Source organism: Leptodactylus fuscus, chromosome 5, assembly GCF_031893055.1.
Source record: "Leptodactylus fuscus isolate aLepFus1 chromosome 5, aLepFus1.hap2, whole genome shotgun sequence".
Taxonomy (NCBI): Eukaryota; Metazoa; Chordata; class Amphibia; order Anura; family Leptodactylidae; genus Leptodactylus; species Leptodactylus fuscus.
The window spans coordinates 200,203,814-200,230,779 of NC_134269.1; the positions used below are offsets into that span (position 1 = coordinate 200,203,814).

The following is a 26,966-nucleotide window of genomic DNA, read 5'->3' on the forward strand; positions in this document are numbered from 1 at the left end:
CCAACAGCTGCACCAAAAACACAATGTAAATCACTGTCTGCAGTTTAGCTCAGTACAAGCAGCGGTGCGGACCCTAACAGTCAAGACAGGGACACAAAATGGGCAGCAAACTGGTTCATTTAGAAAAAAAAAAGGAAAATAAATAAACCTTGACTTCAGGCACAAAATGAGCAAAACAAAATACAGCCTTAACTTCAGGCAAAAACAAAATTAAAAAAACCTGCTCGTCCGAGCAACTAACTAAACAGAACAGATCAAAAGAAAAAATTGCCCTATGTGTCCACAGTCTAAGAGTAAAGACACAAAAGACTGAACCACAGCAGAAAAAAAAAAAGCTGCAGAAAATGAACACATCCATTGTACCGGAAATGGAAAATGCAGTATTTTTCAGCTCATTGCTGTTTTTGTAGTGTTTTAAATTTTAAAAAGTAAAAATATATGACACTGAAATATACATGTAGACAAGTTGTTGTTTTTTTTTAATTTCCCCTGTCCACTATCCATTCTCCCATAGAGAATATGTTACTGTGACTTTGACCTTACTTTGCTTGTGTTTGTCTTAGAGAGCTAGAATTTAACTAAATAGGGTCACATCATCCCTGAGTGTTTCAGACATTATGTTTTAAACCGAATTAACTTCAAATTTAGAACAAATTTATTTGGACTGAAACTTATCTTGGGTCCAAAACAGCCAAATATGATACATGAGAGATTTACCGAACTCTAGATTTTATCAGTCTTTCCATCATTTTAGAGGAGTTTCAGCTCACTCTCTTTACAATGTTCCTTCAGTTGATTCATGTTTGTGGGCATTCCATTATGCACGGTTTTCTTAAGATTCCGCCACAGCATTTCTATTGCTCTAGACCCTTACAATACCATCACTCTTCTTTTTCAGCCATTTTCTACTTGATTTACTGGTGTGTTTGGTATCATGTATCTCAGTGGCATAACTAGGAATAGTGGGGCCCCAAGGCAAACATTTGACATGCCACCCCCCGACAGACCAACCAACCCAAACATCGTGCCTGGGCGAGCACACAAATCGCATTCCTGCACATACTATTATGTCCCATAGTGGCCTCTGCACACAATATGATGCCCCATAGTGGCCCCTGCACACAGTATTATGCCACATAGTGGCCCCTGCACAAACTACTATTCCTTATAATGGCCCCTGTGCACAATATTATGCTCCATAGTGGCCCCTACACATAGTATTATGCCTTATAGTGGCCCCTGTGCACAGTATTATGCCCCATTGTGGCCTCTTCACACAGTCTTAATCCCCATAGTGGCCCTTGCATATAGTATTATGCCCCATAGTGGCCCTTGCACAAAGTATTGTGCCCCATAGTGGCCCTTGCACAAAGCATTATGCCCCATTGTGGACCACCCATGAGCAATTATTATACTCTGGGGTCTTTTCAGACCCCATAGTATAATAATCAGAGACCCAGGAGAGGATACAAATATAAAAAACACTGTTACTTGCCTCTCTTGGGCTCACTCCCCGCTGATGTCAGCCATCTACAATGGGTCTGCGTTATGACGCATTGTGATGCAGGCCCGGCCCATGTAATGTCTTGGACATCACCAAATAAGTTGGAAGCCTTCCGGAGCCCAGGAGAGGCCGATTAATGTACCGGGCTATGTGGCAGCAGCTACCGCGGTAGTTACACCCCTGATTTATCCTGTTGGCCATACTTTAGCTGTTGGATAGACGACCTCATATTTGACTCTACAATACTTTGTTATACAGAGGAGTTCATGTTCAACTGAATGACAAAGAGGCTTTCTCCTGGCAACCTTTCCATACAAGGCATGCTGGTCCAGTCTTTTCTACTGATCTTGAAAAACTAATGACACACATATGTCAACACGACCCACCTAGAGAAAAAATAAAGGAAGTATCTGTACAATGACAAGGACAGACGTCTAGAATTCCCTATAATGACTGATCCACACAGTGGTGAGAGTAACCACTAGGGTTGAGCGATCGGGATCGGAAAAGATCGGATTCCGATCGGCGATCGAGTAAGTTTCACGATCCTGATCTTTTCCGGTGGGATTGAGGTCAGAGGTTATCTCAAGATTGGCTCAACCCTATTCATGTATATTTCATAAATAGTGTTGAGCGATCAGGATCGGGAAAGATCGTATCCCGATCGGCGATCGAGCAAATTTTACGATCAGGATCGGCTGAAAAATGATCGAAAATCAGATTTTAAAATCGATCCTGAAATCTCAAGATCGGCTCAACCCCAGTAACCACCAAAAAAGTTAAAAACCCTCCAGACTCAAGGATCGTTTGATATTTAGAGTTCACAACATAATTCTGCTTTGCTGACTATAAAAATGAGAGGATAAAGTAATACGTTCTCATACGATTTCTTTGTTTCATATATAATACAAAAGGATGGCTCACAAATTGCTGGCCTATCTACAGCAAACACGGATATATTAATATAATCAATGCTAAAGAGATCATCTGATAAACTCCACAATATGAAATCAATCGGATTTTGCTCTAGGAGTTGTTTGTCACACTCGGTTCTGTAATAGACCTCACTTATATAATGGCATGCAAGGGTTTCTGCACCATTTGACAAATGCCCACTGTGGGTATTGCTTCCATTATATGTGGAATGCCTATGAAAAATAATGAACACAGTATAATGGTTCTATTAAGCCTCTGTGAAATTTATACTAGGCTCCGTCTAAACATATATTTAGCCCAGAAGCCATCACACTGCTGGGAATTTGTCTTTCCAGTTAAGATAAATCACATAGTTTAATCACATTTGAGCGCATTCAGTCTTTTTTCATGAACATCAGAGATATATCTCTTTAAAATATGCAGCTCCCCTAATCTTAAATAATGTTTCGTCTTCAGAATGCAGAAGCTTATTTACGGCTGGAGATGCAGATCGAGGAATTATCGGAGGGTTTTGCATATTTCAAATTTCATGCAACAAATGCTAATAAATTTAGAATTTGTGAAATGTCAGAATAATTAAAGTTCGTGGCTAATATCGCTGATTTTATGTATTTTTATATAAATAGTCACCCATTAGTGGATTGTTAGAATCCCTTAAAGGGAACCTGGGAAACACTGCCTCTGTATTCTGCCCTCTATGGGAAGCTGCCTTGAACAATCATGATACATACAGAGGCAGAGTTTCCCTATTTACATCCTGGGAAACATATTTGCATATTCTTCCCATAATCCCCCACAGTGGAGCGAAAAGGGCTTTGTAAGACTCCACACACCTACATGGTGGTCTCTCCCTAAGGAGTGACAATACCCCCATAATCTGGTCTAGAAGTCTCCCACCTTTACCAAGTCAGCCCTCCCTAGACTGTCCTGATAAGATCCAATCAGATTGAAACGGTGCCGTCCACAGTTGGGATGATACTGACTTGGAAAAAGCCTGCATCATTGCAATACAGGCTTGTTGGAAAGTCAGGCTTTATTTTCCAGGGAGCTTCCGATAGAGGGCAGCATACAGAGGCAGTGTTTCCCTATTTACATCCTGGGAAACATATTTGCATATTCTTCCTATAATCCCCCACAGGGGAGTGAAAAGGGCTTTGTAAGACTCCACAAACCTACATGGTTGTCTCTCCCTAAGGAGTGACAATATCCCCATAATTAAAGGGAACCTGTTGCAGATATTGAGGACACAAAGTCACCTACAAAATAGAATTCTTTTTATTGCGGCCATGGATGGATTGTGTTAGGTTAAGGTTATTCGGGACACAAATAAGACCTCAAATAAGACCTCATTGGAGGTATTTGCTTCTAGCACCACCTATTGGAAGGTAGCGTCATGGTTGGGCAGTAAGGAACGCCCCTCTGACAGTACAGGGCTATGGACAGTACTGTCAAGAGGGGCGTTCCTCACAGCCCAGCTAGACTGTCAAGAATGCACTTCTGACAGTGAAGAGATATCGATAAGCGCACCGATATCTTCCCCCGGGGCACATAATTCAGCGCACTGTTGGCTTTCTAGCGGTATATAATACCACAGGTGCCCGAGGTCATGGAAGGTTCTCTTTAACTGATAGAAAGACAGCTCTAAATGACAGGCACCCTTCTCTAACAACTGAAAAAGGAAAAAATTTTAGGCTAACGCCCCACGTAGTGGGCAGCAGCAAAAAAGTGCTGCGGGAAAAACCACATTGGCAATGCATCACAGTTTTTCCTGCAGCACTTCACAGACTTTCTCTTTCCATTATACTTATAGGGAAACCACTGGTGTTTCCGTAGGTATAATTGACATGCTGCGACATGCACTGCATCGGCATCCCGTCGCGGCAGCCATGACGGAATGTGTTCACGCAGAACCCCATGTGAACTAACCCTAAAATAGATGGGTCCAGAGTAGAAGGTCAGAATATGGGGAAGATCCATGAAAACTTTGAAGGTCAGATAGACGGAGTCCTCCCCTTGATATATTCATGTGTTTAATACAATGTTCAGGGGCATGGCATTTAACATTATGATCATGATCACAATGATTGATTTATTTGGAGTGGATTCTAAAGAGGGACCATGCGATATGTTTCATGGATGGCCATACCAACTATTTGTAAAATATTGACATCACTCTATAACGTTGGAGCTATTTTTAAGAGCCCTCTTACATGTGCTGTTTTTTTTTTTTTTGCTCATTTTACTGGCTCATTTTTCTTGGACATAACGCAACAAGTTCCTGCCGTGGTCTTTTCAACTCTGTACGGCCAATGGGCGACAACTCCTGCAACAACTGTCTGCAACTATCCTTTTGGAAAGGTGCTTGGATTGGCTAATACCCTGGTCAGCTGAACACTGGGGCTCAATGCATATGAGTGGGTGCATACGAAACAAAAATAAGAGTCTCATTGGACTAATGTAATCCATATGTGTAGGAAAGCCTGGGTGAAATCTGTCGTTTCCCATATGAATTCAGTAATGAACAATGACTACCAGTAATCCTACTGTCTAATGCCATTGCTTCCCTATACATGACGTAATTCCAAATCTTTGAGTCTTCCTTCAATCTGTTGATGTCTGCAAATTGTATCTTTTTCCATATTCAAATGGCTATGACCATTGAGCAAGCGGTTGTCAGACATGCTCATGTACGGCCAGAGACGGAGACTCTCCAATGGATCCCGGCCAATATTAGCCTTCCAAGGGGGTACAAAAACAATTTGGAATACCCCACTAAGGTATTACATAGTACACTCTTCTTGCCATATTAATTGTTATTCTTGGCTATCAAAAGACAATGAAAAAGATTTAGAAAAAAAAATTCAATAAAAAAACAACAATATAAACAGCAGTGTAACCCAAAGCAGCCAAGCTGTGTGGACAATGGAGTTGGTAATGAACCGTAAATGATCCCTTTTTGGTTTACGATTCCATTTGTATATTTTTACTGTGTTCTACCATTTTACATAAGATATGAAATCTATTTTTAATAGATTTATTATGATTTATGTTATTTTGCCTACATTATTCTTTGTGCATTATCTGGGCTAGATATAGATTGGGTGATGAATGGAAGATGTATGATACATGTGCTGTCACCATATAGAAAGAAGCCAGAAATCCCAGTAATGAATATTGAACAGCGGCCTTTCTAATATTTCAAGCATGACAGTTCAAGTAAGATCTAATATTGTAGAATTGCAGTAATCTACGCTAGTATCTACTTTTGTGCATTGTTGGTATAGATATATTGACTTTTCCAACAGTGTTACAGTAGGGCTATACGATAATGAGGTTTTGTTATAGTATTTACCTTGGTGACTTAAGATGTTTCCATCTTAACACTCAAGGAGAAACCGATTTTGATCATGGCTCTAGAAATGCAGAGCCTGAGATTATGTGGCTACCTAGTCACTAGCTTGGCCACCCGAGACTTGATCTCTATAATCTTGTAGATCAACATTTTGTATTACAGAACTGCTGACAGTACATATTACATACATATTATTAACACCTTACATCACAAGTTGCTAGAACTGGAATCTGGAATGTCAGATTTTTGGGGGATTTTGTGTGCAACAAGTCTAAAAAAAAAGTATAATACTGGTATCCAAAATGGTTCACCGAAAGAAAATATTGTAGTCAAGAAGCTGAACAATATTAGGCCCGATTCACATCTGAGTACGAGTTTCCATTGGGGTAGTCCACTTGGGAATGGAAGCCTATCCACAAAAAAAAAGTAGAAACCTAAGGAAACCCGCAGACCCCATAGACTATAATAGGGTCCATGTGGTTTTCGAACGAAAAATGCAGAAAGAAAAGTACTGCTTGCACTAATAATTATTTATTTTCTAATATTGATGACTTATCCTTTAGTATAAGTCATCAATATTAGATCTGCAAGGGTCTGATAACTGGGACCCTTGCAGATCAGCTGCTCCGTGATAAAGTTTACAATCCGGACACAGCAATGCTCACTTCCCATCCAAAGTGTAGTGGTGGCTTTAGGTACTGCAGTCCTACCACAGACTTTAATGGAGCAAAACTGCAGTACCTAAAGCCACCACTATGCTTTGTATGGCAAGTGAGCAGTGCATGTAAGCATTACTATGTGCTGTACAGGAACAGCTGATTTGCGGGAGTCTCTGGTGTCAGACCCTAATATTAATGATCCTAAAGGTAGATTATCAATATTACAAAGAGGATAGCCCCTATACATTTCATTATAAAGGGCTATGTAAGAATAGATGACTTCCTTTTACGTTATATGTGAACATATAAACTGTTCTCGGTTTGTGATATACTGTAAGAAAGCCGTCCACAGCCTTATGAAGTCGTTAGAACATGACCGTGTCATACAGTTTATTAAGAGCATAGTCTATATACTGTACTGTATATCTATGGTTCACTAGACACAAAATGGAAAAAAAAAAAAACTCCTACTATAAAAATTCAATAAATAAACTACACATGAATATATGAACTCGGCTAGCAGATACTAAGTACATATATACATGTAGCAGACAATGTTAGAGGGATTATTAGGAACTTAGATAGTAATGATACATGCTTAGAGAAAAAAAAAGTTCATAGCCAAAATCAATATGGGATGTTATCCTGACTGTGTAAGAAATCCCTATACCCTTAACAATATAGCATCCATTAATAGAGAAATTTATATAAAAAAAACCTTCATAAAATTCTTCAGCCAGTTGTGATTAAAGGAGGATTGTCTCCCTTGTCTTCCTGCCTTAAGATGTCCGATTATTAGGGTTGATCGATTGGAATCGGAAAAGATCGGATTCCGATCGGCAATCGAGTAAATTTCACGATCGCGATCAGAATTCCAATCCCGATCTTTTCCAGCGGGATCGAGGTCGGAGGTTATCTCAAGTTCGGCTCAACCCTGTTCATGTATATATCATTAATAGGGTTGAGCGATCGGGATCTGGAAAGATCGGATGTCGATCGGCGATCGAGTAAATTTCACAATTGCAATCGGGATCCAATCTGGAAAATTATCAAAAATCGGATTTTAAAAACGATCCTGAAATCTCAAGATTGGCTCAACCCCACCGATTATACAATTGTGTTGTACTGTGGCTGTAATTTCTGGAAATGTAACAAGGGTTATAGATTTCCAATTCTTAGCTATCGTGGATCTGGCAATTGTAAGAATATGTGATATGTCTGTAGGGTCAGATACTGGTAATTTATCCAGTTTTAATGAAAGTAGCGCTAGCTCTGGCCCCATCCCATAATGTGTGTGAGAATATTAGATACTTGTTCCTAGAATGGGCGGATTGCTGTACAGTGCCATCATAGATGTAAAAACATTCCCACTTCTTTATGATGTGAGCACTGAGGCCAATCAGTGAAGGGCCTGAATGACATCACCGGTCCTCTTCCTGAGGCCTGCTCATTGGCCTCAGTGGTCACGTGACCACTAATGCCAATCAGCAATTTCAGCACAATGCCGGAGACATGGGACGACAATGGAGCAACTGGGACTGGTGAGTATTAGAGATGACCGAGTAGTATTCAATCGAATACCTCGCTCCCATAAGAATGCGTGTAAGTGGCCGAACGCCAAGGGGTGTTCGGCCGCTTACACGCATTCCTATGGCAGCGAGGTATTCGATCGAATACTACTCGCTCATCTCTAGTGAGTATGCTTTTTTTTTTTTTCATTGCCTCCAACGTATTTAAATATTAAAAGTTTATCCTGGACAACCCCTTTAATACAAAAGGAGGTGGTCAGGTCAGGAAATCCAGTGTGAAAGGGAAAGCTGGAACTGATGGTTACAGTACACCATTGCACTGGATAACAAAAGCTGTAGATAAAACAAGGCAATAGATAGGAACTTGCTGATTAAAATGGGAAAAAATGTAAAAATCTGAATCTAAAATAATGTTTCTTTCCTGAAACAGCTATAAGAACATTCAGTACGTATTGTACTTGCTTTTCAGCCTTGCAAGCTCCACGTTCAGGTTTGACAGCTGCATAGCAAGGTCAGAAATTATCTGCAATTTGCAGTCTGATGGTTTAAAGTTGAGGAAGGATTTACAACATTTGTTAGTTGTTATGTGAGAGAAGTGTCAGCAGAAGCATGTTACTGACTTATAATGTAAAGCTATTATAGGCAGTCTGCTGTCTATAGCTCGATTTCCTAACAGATCCTGCTGTGCGTCTGAGAATATTCCTTCAATCTGAGATGTGTGTGTGGAAGAAAAGCGTTATCTTGATGCATTTTGCATGCATATTGTAACTGCATATACCCCAGGGGTCAAAGATTTACTGTACAGTTTGGAGGCCAGGAGTGAAGGCACTCGGGACCAGACTTAGTCTATTCTAATGCACCTAGAAATTTCATCGTATTAACTTTGCAACAACGTTAGTAAGTAGAACCGTCTTGGAACTTCATGGAATTGCTTATTTTTTTTGCAAAGATTTGTTGATCTGATCTTAAGACTAGACCCAATTCTAAATTCAGTGATCAGGGTCTTCCTCATCTGTACCCGAAATATTTTATATAGGACCAGGAACAGGAATGGTTTGTATTTATTAGACCTTGGCATCGGCTTTTGCCATAATGTGCATAGTAAGAGTGACATAGCCCAGAGCTGCCACATTGTTGATCACTTTATAGCGGTGTAACGTAGAAAATTAATTTACATTGCTTCTCCAATTAAATATATGAGTCTGAGCCATGATTAATAAACAGTAATTGGCGGAATTGCAGATGTAGCAAAGTTTAAGATTAAACTTAACATGTTTAGGCTAAGGCCCCACGTTGCGGAAATTCAGCTTTTTTGGTTACAGATTTTGTTGCGATTTTTTGAATGGCTACAAAAGGAATGGGAGATATATAAGAAGTTCTTATACTTCTCCCTTCTGCTCAATCCACTCCTGACTTTGGCTCATAAAACCGCAACAAAATAGGCAACAAAAAAAGCTGCGTTTCCGCAACGTGGGGCCTCAGCCTAACACTGTCAATGTGATTTATTTAGACTTTCCATGGAAGTCAAGTCAAGTTAACTCTGCTGCATCTATACAATCATTGCTAATATTTGTTTGCACCCCAGGCGATCTCCAGGATGAGATAAAATATTTGCAGCCATCAGTTGTCCTATAGCATTTATGTATGTCAGTGTATTACATTACTTCCAGGCATTTCATATAATAATAAGAGCAATTTGCCGATAAGTCATGCTCTCAAACAGGGTCGGATTCTCCCACTGAAGTATAGGAGGATCATCAAAGTGAACCCAAGTCACAAAAGAGGCCCATACAAAAAGCACCTGCAGATGGGAGTGTGATTTTTCAGTGGTTATCTTAGAAACTGGCCTGCGTGAGCAACAAAAACACATCCTTAAAGGGGTTGGCCACTTTCAGACCAATATTGACAAACAAAGGTACAATAAAAAGATATACAATTTTCCAATATACTTTCTGTATCAATTCCTCACGTTGTTTTTTTTTTAGATTTCGGCTTGCTGTCATTCATTCTGTTACTTCTAGAGGATAAAAGTCTGGCCAAGGTCATGTGATGTACTGTCCATGGTCATGTGATTTACGGTCCATACATTTTATTACATACCAGTTAAACCAATATGTAAATGAGCCTGTCGGTGCACCCTGGGTGTTCCTCCAAGCCTCCGTGCACCCCCTGCGTCATACCTTAAAAACACCCCCTCTTTTCCTTGCACTCCGAAAATTCCTCCTCTTCTCTCCTTGTAACCGCCTCCAGCTTCTCTGATCTCGCTGCTGTATATTGAAATATTGGGCATGATGCGGTTACAGGGAGAGAGGAGGAGGAATTTTGGGAGTGCAAGGAAAAGAGGGGGCGGTTTGACGGTATGACGCAGGGGGGTGCACGGAGGCTTGGAGGAACGCCCAGGGTGCACGAACAGACCCATTTACATATTGGTTTCACCGGTATGTAATAAAAACGGGGAAGGGGGGTTGTTTAAAAAAAGAGTAGCAGCACCTGAATAACCTTTTTAAAGGCTATTCAGCCATATGAATATCAAAAAACATGTTATTCCAATGATCGAGCCCCTTTAATGTAAAATTATCATTTATTTCTAGCTCCATAAGCCATAAACCACAATCATGTATGTATATTATGTAGACATATACTGAACTATCTGGACTAGTTAGTGGTATATGGCTAAGAAACAAGCTACTGTACAACCTAAACATTAATATTCAGCTGTCTGTATAGTATAAAGAAGAGCATTGAATACGGTCATAGTACAGAGTGAATGAGGTGATCTCTTTTAATATTATTTCATGGTTTGTTCAAAAACCTATTCAAGTATGACATTGTATCATTAGGTATGATACAGCTATTGCATGGCTGCTGATTCCTGAAACTAGAACTCATTTTCTATAGCAATTCGCGACATAAGATGAATACAAAACTGCCTAACACACACAAGGTTAGAAAAAGCAGTACACAGAAACACAAGCAACATATTAATCAATGGGCTGGCATGGGAACTGACAGAATATTGCATATTTTACAATGATGAAATGCGTGAGTGAGTAAATATATCATTAAAACAGATGCTCATGCTTAGAGAATCCTATTAACTGGATGATTGTCTATTTGGAAGCCATGTTCCCCACACATCAGATAGATTTAACACCTTCATGTTCCTAAACCCGTTCAAATGACTCGTCCTCTTTTAGAAACCCCCTGTTTTTAATGGAATGAATCAAAAGAGTAGAAAAAAAACATCAAAGACAATCCAGTTACCATTAGTTTCACAGTAGTGTCAGCTCAAATCTCTGTTTCGGTGCCAAATTTACTAGGAAGACGGTTTAACGAAATTTTTTTGAAACATCAAAAATACAAAGTAAAATCCAAGTAAAAACATTGACCATAAAGTCCTATGCACAAAACCATTTTACAGAATCATATCAGTTACAAGGTGTACAAGTTTCTTTCATGTTAAGTCCTGTACCTGTATAATGAGGTTTATTCATATAGTACGTATATGTATTCGGATATGGCATGGGCATTGATCTTTGCCATGGACGCCAGGTATAGTAAATACATTGTGATGGTATTTTTTGAAGTCACTTTTATGATTTTTTTTTCTAGAGTGCTTTTTTACAACTAATCTACCCAAATGTCTTACGCTGGTTCATACATTTGTTGCAATTCCATTGGGTATCGGCAAGCTTAGAGACATGTGAATCCCCCAGTGGGCCCTGAGACCCTAGCATTCATCCCCTAAACATGTGGCAGCATACAGAATATCAACCAGCCTATGGATCATTATAAGACTGAGTAGACCACTGAGATGACATCTAGGCACTAGATATGAGCGAGTAGTATTCGATCAAATACCCGCCCGCCATAGGTATTCGTGTTATCGGGAGAACACCAACGGGTTAAACACATCGAATATTCGATGCTCTTAACCCCTTGGTGTTCACCCAATAACACGAATACCTATGGCGGGCGGGTATTCGATCGACTACGGGCCCCTTCACAGAGCGTAAGCGCACGGCTCATTCCGAGCCGTACACATGAGTGCTTCTAAACACTTCCCATTCACTTCAATGGGAGTGCGCGTATACCTGGCTTTACCAGCGCTCCCATTGAAGTGAATGGGAATGTTTAGAAGTGCTCACGTGCACGGCTCGGAATGAGCCAAGCACTTACGCCGTGTGAAGGGGCCCTACTACTCACTCATCTCTACTAGGCACACATGCAGGCAGACTGAAAAACTTTTCTTTGATAAGATATAATTAAAAACAGTTTCTTCCATTTACCTATACTATCCATTTACAAAAAATAAAAAATAAAATTGACAATTACTCTTTAACCACAAGACAAATCTTTATTTTGCTTGTATGTTATTTTTTTTTCCCTTCCAGGTCTTGGTCTCAAGTTTCAAGACATGTTCCGGCATTGTGATTTCCATCTGACCCTGCACCTTTTATCCAAACATCAGCCTGTTGACAACTGACTCCATACAGAAGTTTTTAGGAAATGACCAAGAACGGAGTAATTTACCGCTTTAAGGGCCCCTTCACACGGTGTAAGTGCTCGTCTCATTCCGAGCTGTACACGCGAGCGCTTCTAAACACTTCCCATTCACTTCAATGGGAGCGCGCGTAATCCCGGCTTTACGAGCGCTCCCATTGAAGTGAATGGGAAGTGTTTAGAAGCGCTCGCGTGTATGGCTCGGAATGAGCCGAGCGCTTACGCCGTGTGAAGGGGCCCTTACAAGATCTCAAGGTCCATCTTCATTTTTAATAACTAATTTCTCCTAGATAACATTTAGCATCATCACAAGTCTTTACATTCCACTTAAATTTTTGGAACCATTACACATTTTATTTCCCTAATTTACATTCCGTAATATATATTTTTGGGGTGGCTTCAAAATAGGTTTTTGCTCAATTACGGCTTGATTCTGAAATATATTTGAAAGTGATTTCAGATGCCAAGTCAGCAATTCTTCAGCTGAGATGCCAAGAAACAAGAACAGAGTTTTAGAAAGGAACCAAAGGGCACCGCTCTCTAAAATCTCCCGAGGAAGAAAATTTGTTTGACAAGACTCTATTGATGCCAACACTTTTCTAAAGCTCCTAATTCTCCCAGAATCCAGATTTTAGTTACCTATCAATAGTTAAGCTTGCAGTTTGCTACGTTCACCAAAGTCAGCAATTACTATGGTTTTGCTATGTCAAGCATTTCTTGAAGTCCGTCACCACTACTCTTTTTCTGCACAGATCTAAAAGGTGTGCAAAGAATTGTAGAAACACTTTCTTATTGTACCATGACATATTACTATTCTGTACACTAGTCTTAGAGTCTACGAGTGACAAAGCAAGAAGGGGATTCGAGTTCTAATATGCTGTCTAGCTGTCATGTACTGTTCCTAATTTATATATAGACCCCGTGGTTCACATCTGCGCCTGGTTAGCCAATCCGGTGGCTTTCCATCTTCTGCCCTAAGAAACTGGACAGGGGACGGACACCCGATGGTCAGTTTTCAAACCCATTCACTTGAATGGGCTTGCAAAGTGACCGCCCATGTGCGTTTCTGCCTGTCCCCGGGAAAACCGTTTCTTTTAACCGGAAACAAAGCCCTGCATGTCTGACTTTGTTTCTGTCCTGTCCTGTCCAGTTTCTAGGGCCAGAAGACGGAAAGCCGCCAGATCGGCTAAAGGGGAGATCGGGTACAGATGTGAACCCGCCCTAACAGGTATAATTTCTTGAGATGTAAAATTCTATTACAACTAAAGAGAAGAAATCCTACAAATCTAGAAGTCCAGTGTAAAAACCTGAATAAGAATAAAAACTAAATACAGTACACAAGTCTTAGCAAATAGAAATATAAGTTTCACTCTGGATGATAACAAAAACTTTAGGAAACATCTCTATCCCGATTCCAAATTTCTTAGATCCCTATAAGTATGATATGGAAGAAGGGTGAATATTTGCCAATATCATCTATAAAAAGTATGATCTAGTCACTATATTGTATAAATTTTATATATATATATATATATATATATATATATATATATATATATATATGTTAAAAACAGAATGTGTATATATAGGTTAGAAACAGAATAACAGAATATACATACAGTCAATAAAAAAATATGGTCATAATGTTAAATTTATGCATTTCTTTTCTTAATTTGTAGAGATGGGTAAACCTCCAAGATTAGTTTTGTTTTGGGTTGGATCGGATACCTGACTCGTTTCAGGTTGAACAAGTGTGGAAAGAACTGGAAGAGAAATGTTATATTTTGGGGTTGTTAGAAGAGTCAACAGCTCCTATGATAGGTTTACACCTTCCCTGGGGTCTCCACCCAAAGAGAGTCTCCACCCACTCACCTTCCCTCACCTCCCAATGTCTGGTGCTCTATTTGGGTCTCCTTGATGAAGTTACGGGGCTCAGCTTGCTCATGTGACTGCTGTGGCCCAATCACAGGCCTTAGCAATGACCCTGCTCACCAAGAGAGCCTTGGAGAAAACAAGGAGGCCGAGAAGAGGTAAAGGAAGGTGAGCATCATTTTTTTTTTTTAAACCTCCGCTTATTATACTATGGGGTCTGAAGAGACCCCAGATTATAATAATTTACCAATCCCCAATTTTATGAATCACCAATTGTTCGATTTCACTAAAAACTGATCAATTTCGGATATTTCAGTCGATAAAGTGGTTCACCCATCTCCATTTATTTATTAGATTATAAGTACTGTTGAGCAAATAGTATTTGTCGAATACCTCGCTCCCATAGGGATGCATGTAAGCGGCCGTCAAATATTCATTGTGTTTAACCCCTTGGTGTTCGGCCTCTTACATGCATTCCTATGGGAGCGAGGTATTTGATGAATACTATTTGCTCAACACTCTTTATAAGATAACCTTTCATAAAGGAATAGTATAAGAGTATATAAGACACTTTGTAATAGATCTTATTAAAGAAAAATGTGATGTTTATCAGTCTTTTAGAAGACAATAGAGATGAGCGAACAGTAAAATGTTCGATATTCGATATTCGTTTCGAGTAGCCCCGCAATATTCGACTACTCGAATCGAATATCGTATCCTATTATACTCTATGGGGGAAAAATGCTTGTATCAGGGGTAGGCAACATTCAATCAAATAGAACTTACCAAGTCCACGACTGAGGGTCGGGCTGGATCCTCTGAGAAGTCTTCTCCGTGCAGCATCCCCACGGCGTCTTCCGGCTCTGAATTTACTCTGCCAGGCACCGGGCCTGGGCAGAGCCAACTGCGCATGTCCGCACTACAAGAAAATGGCCGCTTACAGTCAACGCGATCATTTTCTTGTAGCGCGGGCATGCGCAGTCGGCTCTGCCCAGGACCGATGCCTGGCAGAGTGAATTCAGAGCCGGACGACGCCTCGGGGACGCTGCGCGGAGAAGTCTTCTAAAGTTAGGAGAAGAACTAGCGTTGATTGGCCGACTGTATAGAATTCAGCCAATCAACGCTGCTTCTGCATCGAATTTTTCCATTCGAATAGCGAGTAGTATTTGATCGAGTACGAGTATTTCGAATACCGTAGTATTCAATCAAATACCTACTTGATGGAGTACTACTCGCTCATCTCTAGAAGACAAGTCTATGGATAGGGAAGGGGGAAGAGACTGTTGGAAAAGACACACTTAGCTGCTGAACTCTGCAAGACTTGTAAATATAGCTCTTTTTACTCTACTACTACTCTACTCTACTCTACTCTACTCTACTCTACCACCGTATAGAATGAGGGAATACATTACTTATTAGCTGGCAGCAGCCTCCTTCTCCCCCTCCCCTTTCCATAGACATCTGTATGTGAGGCTGGATATGAATATGGATATTATTAGAGAGAATCGGGGTGAAGGTAAGGATGAATAAAGAACCTGCAGATATGGTATTAATGTCTTAAGTGGAGAAAGAAGTATTCTATAATAAGATATGTTGCCAAGTTTTATATTCCGCGCCTCTATTAATTTCCGAAATCTTTTTTATAATTAGACGTACACTTTAAGTGGCCAACAAGTCATGCAATGACAATATGATACCTATTACAAGGATCAGATACCTGTAATATTAATAGAAGAAGTGAATTCTGTGCCTGGAATAACAATCCACTCAACATCTGCATCTTTTGTTCCATATTATTTATCATATTTAAGTATCAGCGAACAACAAATGTATCCAAAAAGCCTCCAACATCAATCTTCATTAAATCAGCTAATGACTTTCAATACTGGATGCCTGGAACGAACATAGCGGTAAGCTTTGGAACTCATCTCAGCTCATTGTGGGTGGGTTGGGCTCATCAAACATGGATTTTGGTTTGATGTGACATCCAAAGCAGGTTTTTGCTTAACTGCCAAATCAACTTTGTCGGAATTATTCAGGCAGCGTAATTATTATTCAACCCGTGGAGTTAGTGTTGTAAAGTTTAATGATCAACAATAGAGAAAAAAATGTTGTGCACAATTGCAACGTTTTGAAGATTTTTCTATCCCTAGCAAATGCCATAAAATCATCGAAGACAACTAGGAGGTGACTAATTGGAGAGATTAGGGTATATGTGAGCTAACTCTACAATTGCCCTTTTGGGCAATCAACAGGGCAATGCACATTCATGGGCATTGCTACAGTCAGTTCTCATTGGTTATGGCTGACACCGGTTGCCTTAATTTGTAGGGACCATCATTCTCCTCATATGTGAATATCAAAGTTGGCACACCAATTGATCAAACATGTATGGGATATTCTGCGGATATGGTATTCATGTCTAAAGTGAGGAACCCTCTTAAACGTTGTATCTTTTTAGTATTAGTCCAAATGTTTTTAATAGAAATGGGTGAACCTTATGGGATTTGCTTTGAGAAATAGATCTCTTGTTCGTTTCATATCAAACTTGTTCGGATAGAACCAAAAGTGTCATTATTATACTCTGAGGTCTCCTCAGATCTCAAAGTATAATAAATGTATGTGAGGAGATATAACAAACAAGCATCTCACCATGCCTCACCTTTCCTGGACATCCTGTGGCATTCCTTCATCCTCTTAGGGCCTCTCTTGGCCTTCAGATAACATCACGTTCCCCAGGGTCACCATTGAGGCCATTGATTGGGCATCAGCAGTCATGTGGTATACATTAACATCACAATGCAAATACTCATCATTGTGACATCTCCATGCCCTATGTCACTGCTGGGGTCCAATCACTGGCCTCAGTGTTGACCTCAAGGTATGTAATCTCAGCTGAAGACTGTGAGAGGCCTGAAGAGGTCACCAAGAGACCATCAAATGCCCAGTATAGGTGAAACAAAATGAGTATGAATGTTATTTCCCCTCAACTCCACTGGGTCTCCACTTATAGTACTCTAGGGTCTGGCACACCCAGAGTATAGTAGTGGTTCATGGCTGACGAACCTTGAACTCTTGGAAATTTCAGGTTGAATTAAGTTCTAGATGAATAACTTCGCCCAACATTTAATACAGTCATGATAATACTAATCTAAAGATATTCCATTTTCAAGCAAAGTTCCTTAGCCTAAGAAGAGTTCCCATAAAGGATTTTCACTTGGAGAGCAATGTGATTTTCTGTTTGTTGTGCGGTTTATCATAGACAGTTGATAAGAATTCAGTTTGGGTCATTTCACTGATGTGGTTGAACAGCACTTATTCCATGAAGATGCCCATAGGGCTTTAGTTCATGTTTCAGCAAATTGTAAATTTTCTGCCCGGTAGACTGCATCTACCAAGATTTGGGTTTTCTTCTCGGTTACCCATTCCGTATAGGACTATGATCATTACTGTAAGATCTATTCAAGCATAATGATGATCCAGACTTTATCCTGGGGAACCATTTCTAAGGGTTCACAGCTCTGATGTATGAACGGCAATGTTGGGAAATAGCTCGTACGTTTTTACATTACATTTGGTTAATACAAGTCTATTAAACATGAGTATGTTGGTTTCCATCTTACCTTTGAAGAAACAGTCTTTACTGTGCACAATGTATATTTTCTTTCCATGTAAGCAGGAAGCCCGGTGAAGTTCACAATGGTTTTCGTAAAACTTGCCATCAGATCCACAAACTGGCATGTATCTAGGCTTACATTTCTCCACGCACACACACTCCGGAAGTCGAGACTCTAGACTAACAATGCATCTTCTTCCTTGCCCACAGTACTTCATCTCACACGGGGAGGAAACCTTCTCTTCTTTATCATTTACTGAGGAAATAAAGAAAAAAAATATTCACTAAATATCTTAAAAGAAAAAGTGTTATGACTGCAGGGTCGCGTTACCGAATTAACACTGTTGCCTAAAATATTACAAAGTTCTATTTTTGCCAGAGTTTCGATCTGGAAGTACACAGTCCAATCACATTAATGTGACCATCGCCTACTTTTGACGTCAACGTTAAATAACCAATCACAGAAGGCACGTGTCATCAGCCATCTGGGCGCACTCATCATTGTGGAAGGCACGATGGATCAACACTATAATGCATCTATCCTTGCGGACCATGTTCACCCCTACATGTGAATTGTTTTTCCTCAGGATGATGGCATCTACCAGCAGGACAATGTGATGTGTCATAAAGCTCGCAGTGTACGTGTGTGGTTGGAGGAGCACCAGGATGAGTTTACCGTACTCCCTTGGCCAGTAAATTCCCCAGACTTGAACCCAATCGAGAATCTGTGGGACCACCTCGATCGGGTTGTTCGCACCGTTGATGCTCATCTGCGTAACTTAGCACTGGAATTGGCATGGTTCAACACCCCAATGAACGTCATCACAACATCCCCTCTCTTCCTGCACATCTCGCAATGGTCCAGTCTGCGAAAGGTGGTTAGTCTGGATTTTGATAGGTGGTCACATTAATGTGACTGGACTGTGTATATGCTATAGAAATACAGATCGACACCTAAATTCTTATAAAGTCAACAGTTAACCATCTAAAACTGCTTCGGCCAGGCTCACATTGTCTATGGCATTATGTTTGATGGGAACCATTGAAACTCGCTTTAAAATGTATGCCCCAGGCTCGTGCAACTGCCTATAGCGTTACATGGGTTTCCTTTTGATTCCGATTGAAATAAAACAAATTCTGTGTGATACATATATTTTTACGCATATATTCAATGTTCTAAAATTTAGTTTTTTCCTGCACTATATTGAACTTCAATGATTAAACCAAGCCAATTTAAATTTTTCTTCCAAATGGTTTCCTCAAATACGTAGACATACTAGCGGGGAATTTGGATGTAAGCTTTACTTAGGACAGTCAAGTAGTGACAATATCTTAAAGCACTGCAGAATATGTTTGACCGCATAAGACACAAAATATTCTGCATATAGCGAAAAACAGCTAAAAAAAAATGTGGAAAATAAAGCAACAATCCAAATTTTTTCTGCAATTTTTTCTGCATTTCTTCCCCTATTATTGAGGAAATATAACTTTTTGGCAGCTCTTTTTTTTCCCTGCAATGTGTTGATGAGATTAATGAAATCTTATTCACTTAGGTGGCACTGCAAAACGCTGTATTTTCAATGCCTGACCCATTTCTTTGAATATACTGAGAAAAGAAAAAAAAAAAAAAAAACACAGCTTAATACTATAGGAGTATTGATAAACTGTAGAAACAAAGGTAGAGGACTCAGTTTTTGTGGTTGCGACAGTTAGTTCACAACCACTGTGTAGACATATGGCATAAAGGTTAGCTGCAGATAAATGGGCCCAGTAGGCAGCAGCCAGCCTCCATGTTGGGTGTCAGGAACATCCAATGAAGACAAAAAATGAGGCAGTGGGCTCACTGGTCCAAATGTAAATCCTTTATTAAACACACAACGCGTTTTGGTAAAATAGGTCCCTTTCTCAAGTGGGTACACACTTGAGAAAAGGACCTATTTTCCCAAAACGCGTGTGTATTTAATAAAGAATTTACATACACACTTGAGAAAGGGACATATTTTACCAAAACGCGTTGTGTGTATAATAAAGGATTTACATGGATTTAAATACACACTTGAGAAAGGGACCTATTTTCCCAAAACGCATCGTGTTTTTAATAAAGGATTACAATTGGACCAGCGCACCCAATGCCTCCTTTTTTCGCAACATTGGCCATTTCGTTAAAAGGGAGCCTGCAAACTTCTGTACCCTATTTTGATCCATTTTGTGAACCACATAGTTCCACTAAAGTCTATGGCTTTACCAAAATGTGTTGTGTGTTTAACCCCTTAGCGACCCTTGACGTAACTGTACGTCATGGGTCGCATGGGGATGTATGGAGCGAGCTCACACGCTGAATAATACAGCCAGGACCTGCCAATAACAGCAGCGGTCGGTGCCCGAGCCGATCGCTGCTGTTAACCCTTTACACACTGCGGTCAAACGTGACCGCAGTGTGTAAACGGCGCCGGCGGCATGGGCGCCGCCATGTTTTGCCGATCGCCGCCCTCCTGAACGTCACAAGAGGGTGGTGATCGGTTGCTATGACAGCCGGAAGCCTATTGAAGGCTTCCAGGCTTGTCTCTGCACGAGATCTATTAGACGATGCCAGAGGCATCGTCTAATAGAAGTGCTGCGATTTTCCTATTCACTGCAATACTGTAGTATTGCAGTGAATAGTATGAGCGATCAGACTCCCTAGGTTTCAAGGTACCTAAGGGATCTGATCATAAATGTAACAGAAGAAAAAAAAAAGTTTTTAAAAGTATTAAAAAAATAAAAAAAATATAAAAGTTCAAATCACCCCCCTTTCCCTAGATCAGCTATAAAAGTAATTAAAGAACATTAAACATAAACATATTAGGTATCCCTGCGCTCCAAAATGCCTGAACTATTAGAATATTAAAACATTTATCCCGTATTGCGAACGGCGTAGCGGCAAAAAAAATAAAAACAGCCAAAAAGCGTTTTTTTCAACACTTTGCCTCCTATAAAAAATTGAATAAAAAGTGATCAAACCATCGGATCTTTCCCCAAATGGTATCAATAGAAACCTCATCTTGTCCCGCATAAAAAGACACCACAACCAGCTCCATACATGGAAATATGAAAAAGTTACAGGTGTTAGAACATGATGACACAAATTTTTTTTTCTATTTTGCAAAGTTTATCATTTTTTTAAAAGTATCAAAAAATTTCAAATACTATATAAATTTGGTATCACCGCGTTTGTACTGACACGTAGAACACAGGTAACATGTCATTTGTACCAAACAGTGAATGCTGTAAAAATTAAACCATAAGAAAATGGCGCAAATGCATTTTTTCTCCAATTGCGCCTCATTCTGAATTTTTTTCCAGCTTCCCAGTACATTGCACAGCATATTGAATGGTGCCATTACAAAGTACAATTTGTCCCGCAAACAATAAGCTATCATGTGACTCTGTGAACTGAAAAATGAAAAAGTTATGGCTCTTGAAATGTGAGGAGGGAAAAACGAAAATGCGAAACCAAAAAATGGCCTGGTCCTTAAGGGGTTAATAAAGGATTTACATTTGGACCAGCGCGCCCACTGCCTCCTTTTTTCGCAACATTGGCCATTTCGTTGAATGGGAGCATGCAAACATCTGTACCCTATTTTGATCCATTTTGTGAACCACATAGTTCCACTAAAGTCTATGGCTTTCCTAAAATGCGTTGTGTGTTTAGCGCCCACTGCTTCCTTTTGTCTTGTAACAATCACTGTCTGTCCATTTTTAACAGATCTACATTGTAAAGTATATGAAATTATTACAAAAAATAGACATAAATAACAAACCAGCCCTGGACTGCACACCACCTGCAAATATCGAGAGCACACCTGCAAATTACGGATGTCTGAACAATTCCTTATTCTACAATGTGATGATTATTAGCAGTAATAATAAATAATGTCTCTGTAGAAGACATGGATTATGTGAGCAGATCTAGGAAATATACTGTAATACACAGCAGTAGCATAACCAATCTATGTTTTTCTATTTTGCAAAAAATAACTTGAAAGATTTTCTTTTCACTAAATCCAGGTATCCTTGAAACATCTGTTCATCAATAAAGTGAAACACGCTCAATCTGGACTCTTATGAGTTGCCGTTTATTTAATATCGGTATTTACGGTTCATGGTAAATTGCTGTCATACTTTACACTAATAAACAAAGCTTCGCAAATTGGAAACATATGTGGCGGATATATCTGAAAGGATTCCAAATATATTGCTATCTTATAAAGGAAAATGACTGAACTGGACAGAAAGCAAGTGATAAGAGAGATATAGAGTTAGAAATTCTAACTTAGAATGTAGATGATATTTCATACATGTGATATGATGTAATGCTAAATTTATGCCAGTTCTAGAAATACGCTTTATAAAGTGGAACCGGCGGCTTTTCTGACAGATCATGTATTCATACACCTTAAGTAACAATATTTCTACGAACTCTACATTAAGCTATTTCTCTTATTCATCTTGAAAATGTATGAATAAATTAAAAGCTAGATGTTACCATTCTCATTCTTTTGTCCGGGCCCCCCTTCCTCATCCCTACAGCGAATTCTTGATAGTGATGGTTACGGGGACTAAGGAGTTTAATCCCCCTTAGTGTGGTTAGGGTAATCTGTGGGTCTCCTTGGCTTATGGGACAGATGGATGCTGCAATCTCAGTACTGATGTCAGTGCTTATGGGCCCCCTAAGGCTCCTGTGCCCCGGTGAGACTGCACCCCCTCAAGTTACGCCCCTGATGCTATTGCTAACCTGAATAGAAACTGTAACATCTTTTCCCATCCGGGCTTTGGCGTCATCATCCGGCTGCAGGCTGCGGCGCAGGAGATGTGTTCGGTTGTGATTTATTCTGTTGGTTTCTTCCTGCACTGTCTGAACACTGCCCTATTCTTTCACCTTGGTAATTGATTTTCCACCACACCCATCTCCTTCACCTTCAGTTTTCTCTGCTCCTCTAATGGTTAATCTGGCCTTGCCCTGTGATTGAAAGCCTGCCTTCCTGTCAACTCCAGGGGCGGGTTCTTCCTCCCTATTTAGCCTTGACTCTCATTCACACCAGTGCCTGCTACTGCCGTGTGCATACTTGCTCCTTACTGTCCCTATTTTTTTTTTGCATTCTTATCCTTGACCTTTGGCTTTCCTCACTGACTATTCTTTGGACTCTGATTTGGCACTGCATCGCTCGACTGTTACTGACCCTTGGTTAGCTGACCTCTCTTTGTTGTTGTCCGTCTTGTCTGCATTTTGTGTCTCACCTATACAGGAAAGGACTGTCTTTGTGGTTGCCGCCTATTACGTAGGATAGGGCCTGGCAATAGGAAGGGTCAGTTGGGGGCTTCAGCTTAGGGCTCACTGTCTCTTGTGTCCCGTCCCAGACATCGAGGTTTGCTGGACTCCATTAACAAAATGAATCTGTTATACTGGTCCTGATTTGGTTAAGAATTGAATCTATATGAACAAGCACATTTATACAATCTGCGACATACTCAGATATACTGTAGCAAAGTTTAACTTGACACTGATAAACTGCTGCAGCTTCATATCTTATCACAGAACAAAATCAAAGGCATCGATAGGCCATTGAAAAAGACAAACTCTGTGGCACATTGTCTGTGTTAAGGTAAACATTGCAAGATCATGGACAAGGATGCATATCCCATGTGATCATTTAGGGATAAAATATGAGATCATAAAACATTATAATGAGTATTTTGCTAATTATAATGATAATTTTCCTTATTTTTAAATGGACTGAGTTTTACAATATAAGGTTTGTGTTACACACTGCAACCTCTTGTTGCATTTTTTTGAGCCAAAGCTAGAAATAGAGTCAAAAGGGATGGAGAATATAAATGGAATACTTCCTATTGGATTGGTTGTGGCTGTGGTACAAAATGACTGTGTGTGACACCAGCCTTAAAGAGGTTATCTGGGATAATATGACACACAGAGACATTTTCTGATAATCCGTTACGCTCCTTTTCCCATTTCCAGAAATGGATCGTCACTGCTCTCCCCATCCACTTCACTCATACTTACCCATCCTTGGCTTCTTATGTCGAAAAGGGTCCTCCTCCTGTACTGGCAGGGTGCACGCTCTTCTTCTCGCAGTGTGCGCACACTACTGCTAGTAAATCACCCCACCTGCATGTCTACGCATCCGCAGTAGAGGTGACGGTGGAACAGGAGCCAGCACACAGTACAGAAGGAGAAGAGGCTGTCTCACAGGAAGAAGCCATGGAGGATAAGTATCTAATATGGGTTGGGGGTTGGTAGGGTAGGACATATAGGATAGCTAGGATAGGAGGGATAGAGAAACCGGAATGGGGGTGCATGGGAAGAGAGGAGTGTGGAAAGAGGGGGAAGAGAGGTGAGAGGGGTTAGGAAGTTACATAGCAGGAAGCTGAACCATGTAAACAAAAGTAGGAGACACTAGGGGCCCCAGAGACACCCAGAAATCACTCAAAACTCACTAAAAACTATATAGGTACATTTATTAACCCATTAATAGCACCAATAGACATTTTTTTAAAAAAAATGCCCGGAAAACCCCTTTAAAGCTAAAAGAGTCCATGAAATACTGTAGAAACAGAGAAGAAAAAAGGACAAATACTTTCATATTTCTATAGTATATTGCATCGAGGAGCTGCAAACCAAACAGATGTGGCAAAGTAATGTATGGCTCCATAATTTTACATTTTGCATCAGGGCTCTAAAAGGATAGTTATACAGTAATGAGAAAGAATGATTTCCATTGCTCAATCCGTTATGCTAGAATGAAGAACAGAGCCATAGATATTGCAGGTAATGTTACACTTCACAGTCCCCTAACGCAATACCATGTAGGTTCTTTCATTTTAGAACACCATTACTTTATTATATTCCAACGCCAAAAACAATATGTCGTTGATGTCCTACTTGGAGTCAAGAGTGGTCATAGGCATAGGATGTCAAAAACAAAAAAATGTAAGAGACACTAAAAAGCCCCAAATTTCAGATATTGGGGGAATAAGTATCCGACATGTATTCTACTTCTCTCTTCCATGGGGTAAGCCAGTGAAGAAATGTCTAGAAGAAGCCTTTCCCCATCTCACTTTACCCATAAGAGCTAAGACAGACAAAGACGGAGTTAACTGTTTAGACTCCGAGATCTTTACATGTTAAGCAAATTATACAAATTAAATAAATTTGATTCATTTGATGAAAATACATTAGCTGCGAGGATTAAGTTATATCCATTGAGGGAATTAGAGAAAAACTGAGTTTGCGTGACTTTCTCAACGGGTTCATTTTTACGGCGTTCACTGTGCAGTCAAATTCCGCGTCAAATTCCAGACCAAAATCAGACCAAAAAATTCCAGACCAAAAAATCTGCGTCCAATTACAGACCAAACCCCACCATGTGAACCCCGCCTTAAGACCATTTTTTCAAAAAAGGTGGGCAGAGCAGGGCCAGAACAATGGGCCGGGCCTACAATAGTTTCAATCCGGCGTAGGTTTCGATCCCAGTACAGGACCTCTCACATTGTATGAAGCTGGAACATAAAGTTTCTTTCTTAATAAATTTCATAGAGCATTTGTATTTGACACGTTGCAAAAAATGATTCGATAATTCGTAATGATGAGCGAGTAGTATTCGATTGAGTAGGTATTCGATCAAATACTACGGTATTCGAAATACTCGTACTCGATCGAGTACCACTCGCTATTCGAATGGAAAAGTTCGATGCAGAACCAGCATTGATTGACCGAATGCTATACAGTCGGCCAATCAACGCTGGTTCTTCTCCTACCTTTAGAAGTCTTCTCCGTGCAGATTCCCTGCGGCATCTTCCGGCTCTGAATTCACTCTGCCAGGCATCAGGCCTGGGCAGAGCCGACTGCGCATGTCCGCTTGTTGGCGGGGACGCTGCATGGAGAAGACTTCTCGGAGGATCCAGCTCGACCCTCACTCGTGGACTTGGTAAGTATAATTTGATCGAATGTTGCCTACCCCAGAAACGAGCATTTTCCCCCCATAGAGTATAATAGGGTTCGATATTCGATTCGAGTAGTCGAATATTGAGGGGCTACTCAAAACAAATATTGAATCTCGAACATTTTACTGTTCGCTCATCTCTAGTAATAAACCTTAAATTTAATGTGTATGGGAATAGAGGAAAATCTAGCAAAGTTATATTTTTTAAGGTGAATATCAGCTTGCCAAGTAGAAGATCGAGGCTCTTAAATACCTTGTATCAACAGACTTAAGCCAAATAAATGACGCTGCCAAAACAGGTGCAAGGCAGAGCGATCTCACAGACAGGGATGAGGGACGAATCTGGCAAGAGAAATACCTTACACAGGACGATCGCCAAATCTACAGCAGGGAAGCAGTAAGTGTAAAATGGTTTCACTCAGGGCAGAGAGACGCGGAAAGCAAAGCTCGGTACAGCAGGGCTACTGGCTCGGGATTGGAAAAATGTGTATGACTCATTGGTCTGCACTGCTTGGAAACCCATTAACATATTTTAGGCCTATTTGCTTTGGCTTTCTGAAATATAAAATAACTCAAGGGAAGACTTAGCGTGCGGCACCTTCTGCCTAGATCACAGGTGTTCTGGTGACTTTGAGATTTGACTTAGGATAAAGATGGCATGTGTACCACACACACTACTCTTTTTTTGTCTGCTCAAATTACTTCATTGAAATCTTATATAAGACAACTCCAAATCTGTTTTGACCAGTTTTTCTATAATTTTTGTGGATTAAAGTTTAAACACAAACATAACATATTTTCGGTAATAACGATATTATCTTGACGTTACGTTAATGCAATACTTCCACTCTATGCCACAATGTACAGTACACATTATTAGTAATGATAAACTTTGCTACGTCTGTATATTTGGCGGTGTAAATGAGGCTTTAAGGGGTTCTCCCATCTCAGTTTTTCAGCCAGTCTGCAGGCAGTGTCTGCTTCTCATTTCCTGT

The 26,966-nt window shown here is 40.2% G+C and overlaps 1 protein-coding gene across 1 annotated transcript in view; it reads right to left on the bottom strand.

The window, feature by feature from the left end:
* The window catches only part of LOC142203909 (follistatin-related protein 4-like), a 578,064-nt gene that overhangs the window by 277,198 nt on the left and 273,900 nt on the right, over positions 1 to 26,966 (bottom strand). Inside the window, exon 3 of the mRNA XM_075275010.1 lies at positions 17,979 to 18,227. Coding sequence (XP_075131111.1) covers positions 17,979 to 18,227 — 249 coding nt within the window. The remainder of the gene's footprint in view (positions 1 to 17,978; positions 18,228 to 26,966) is intronic.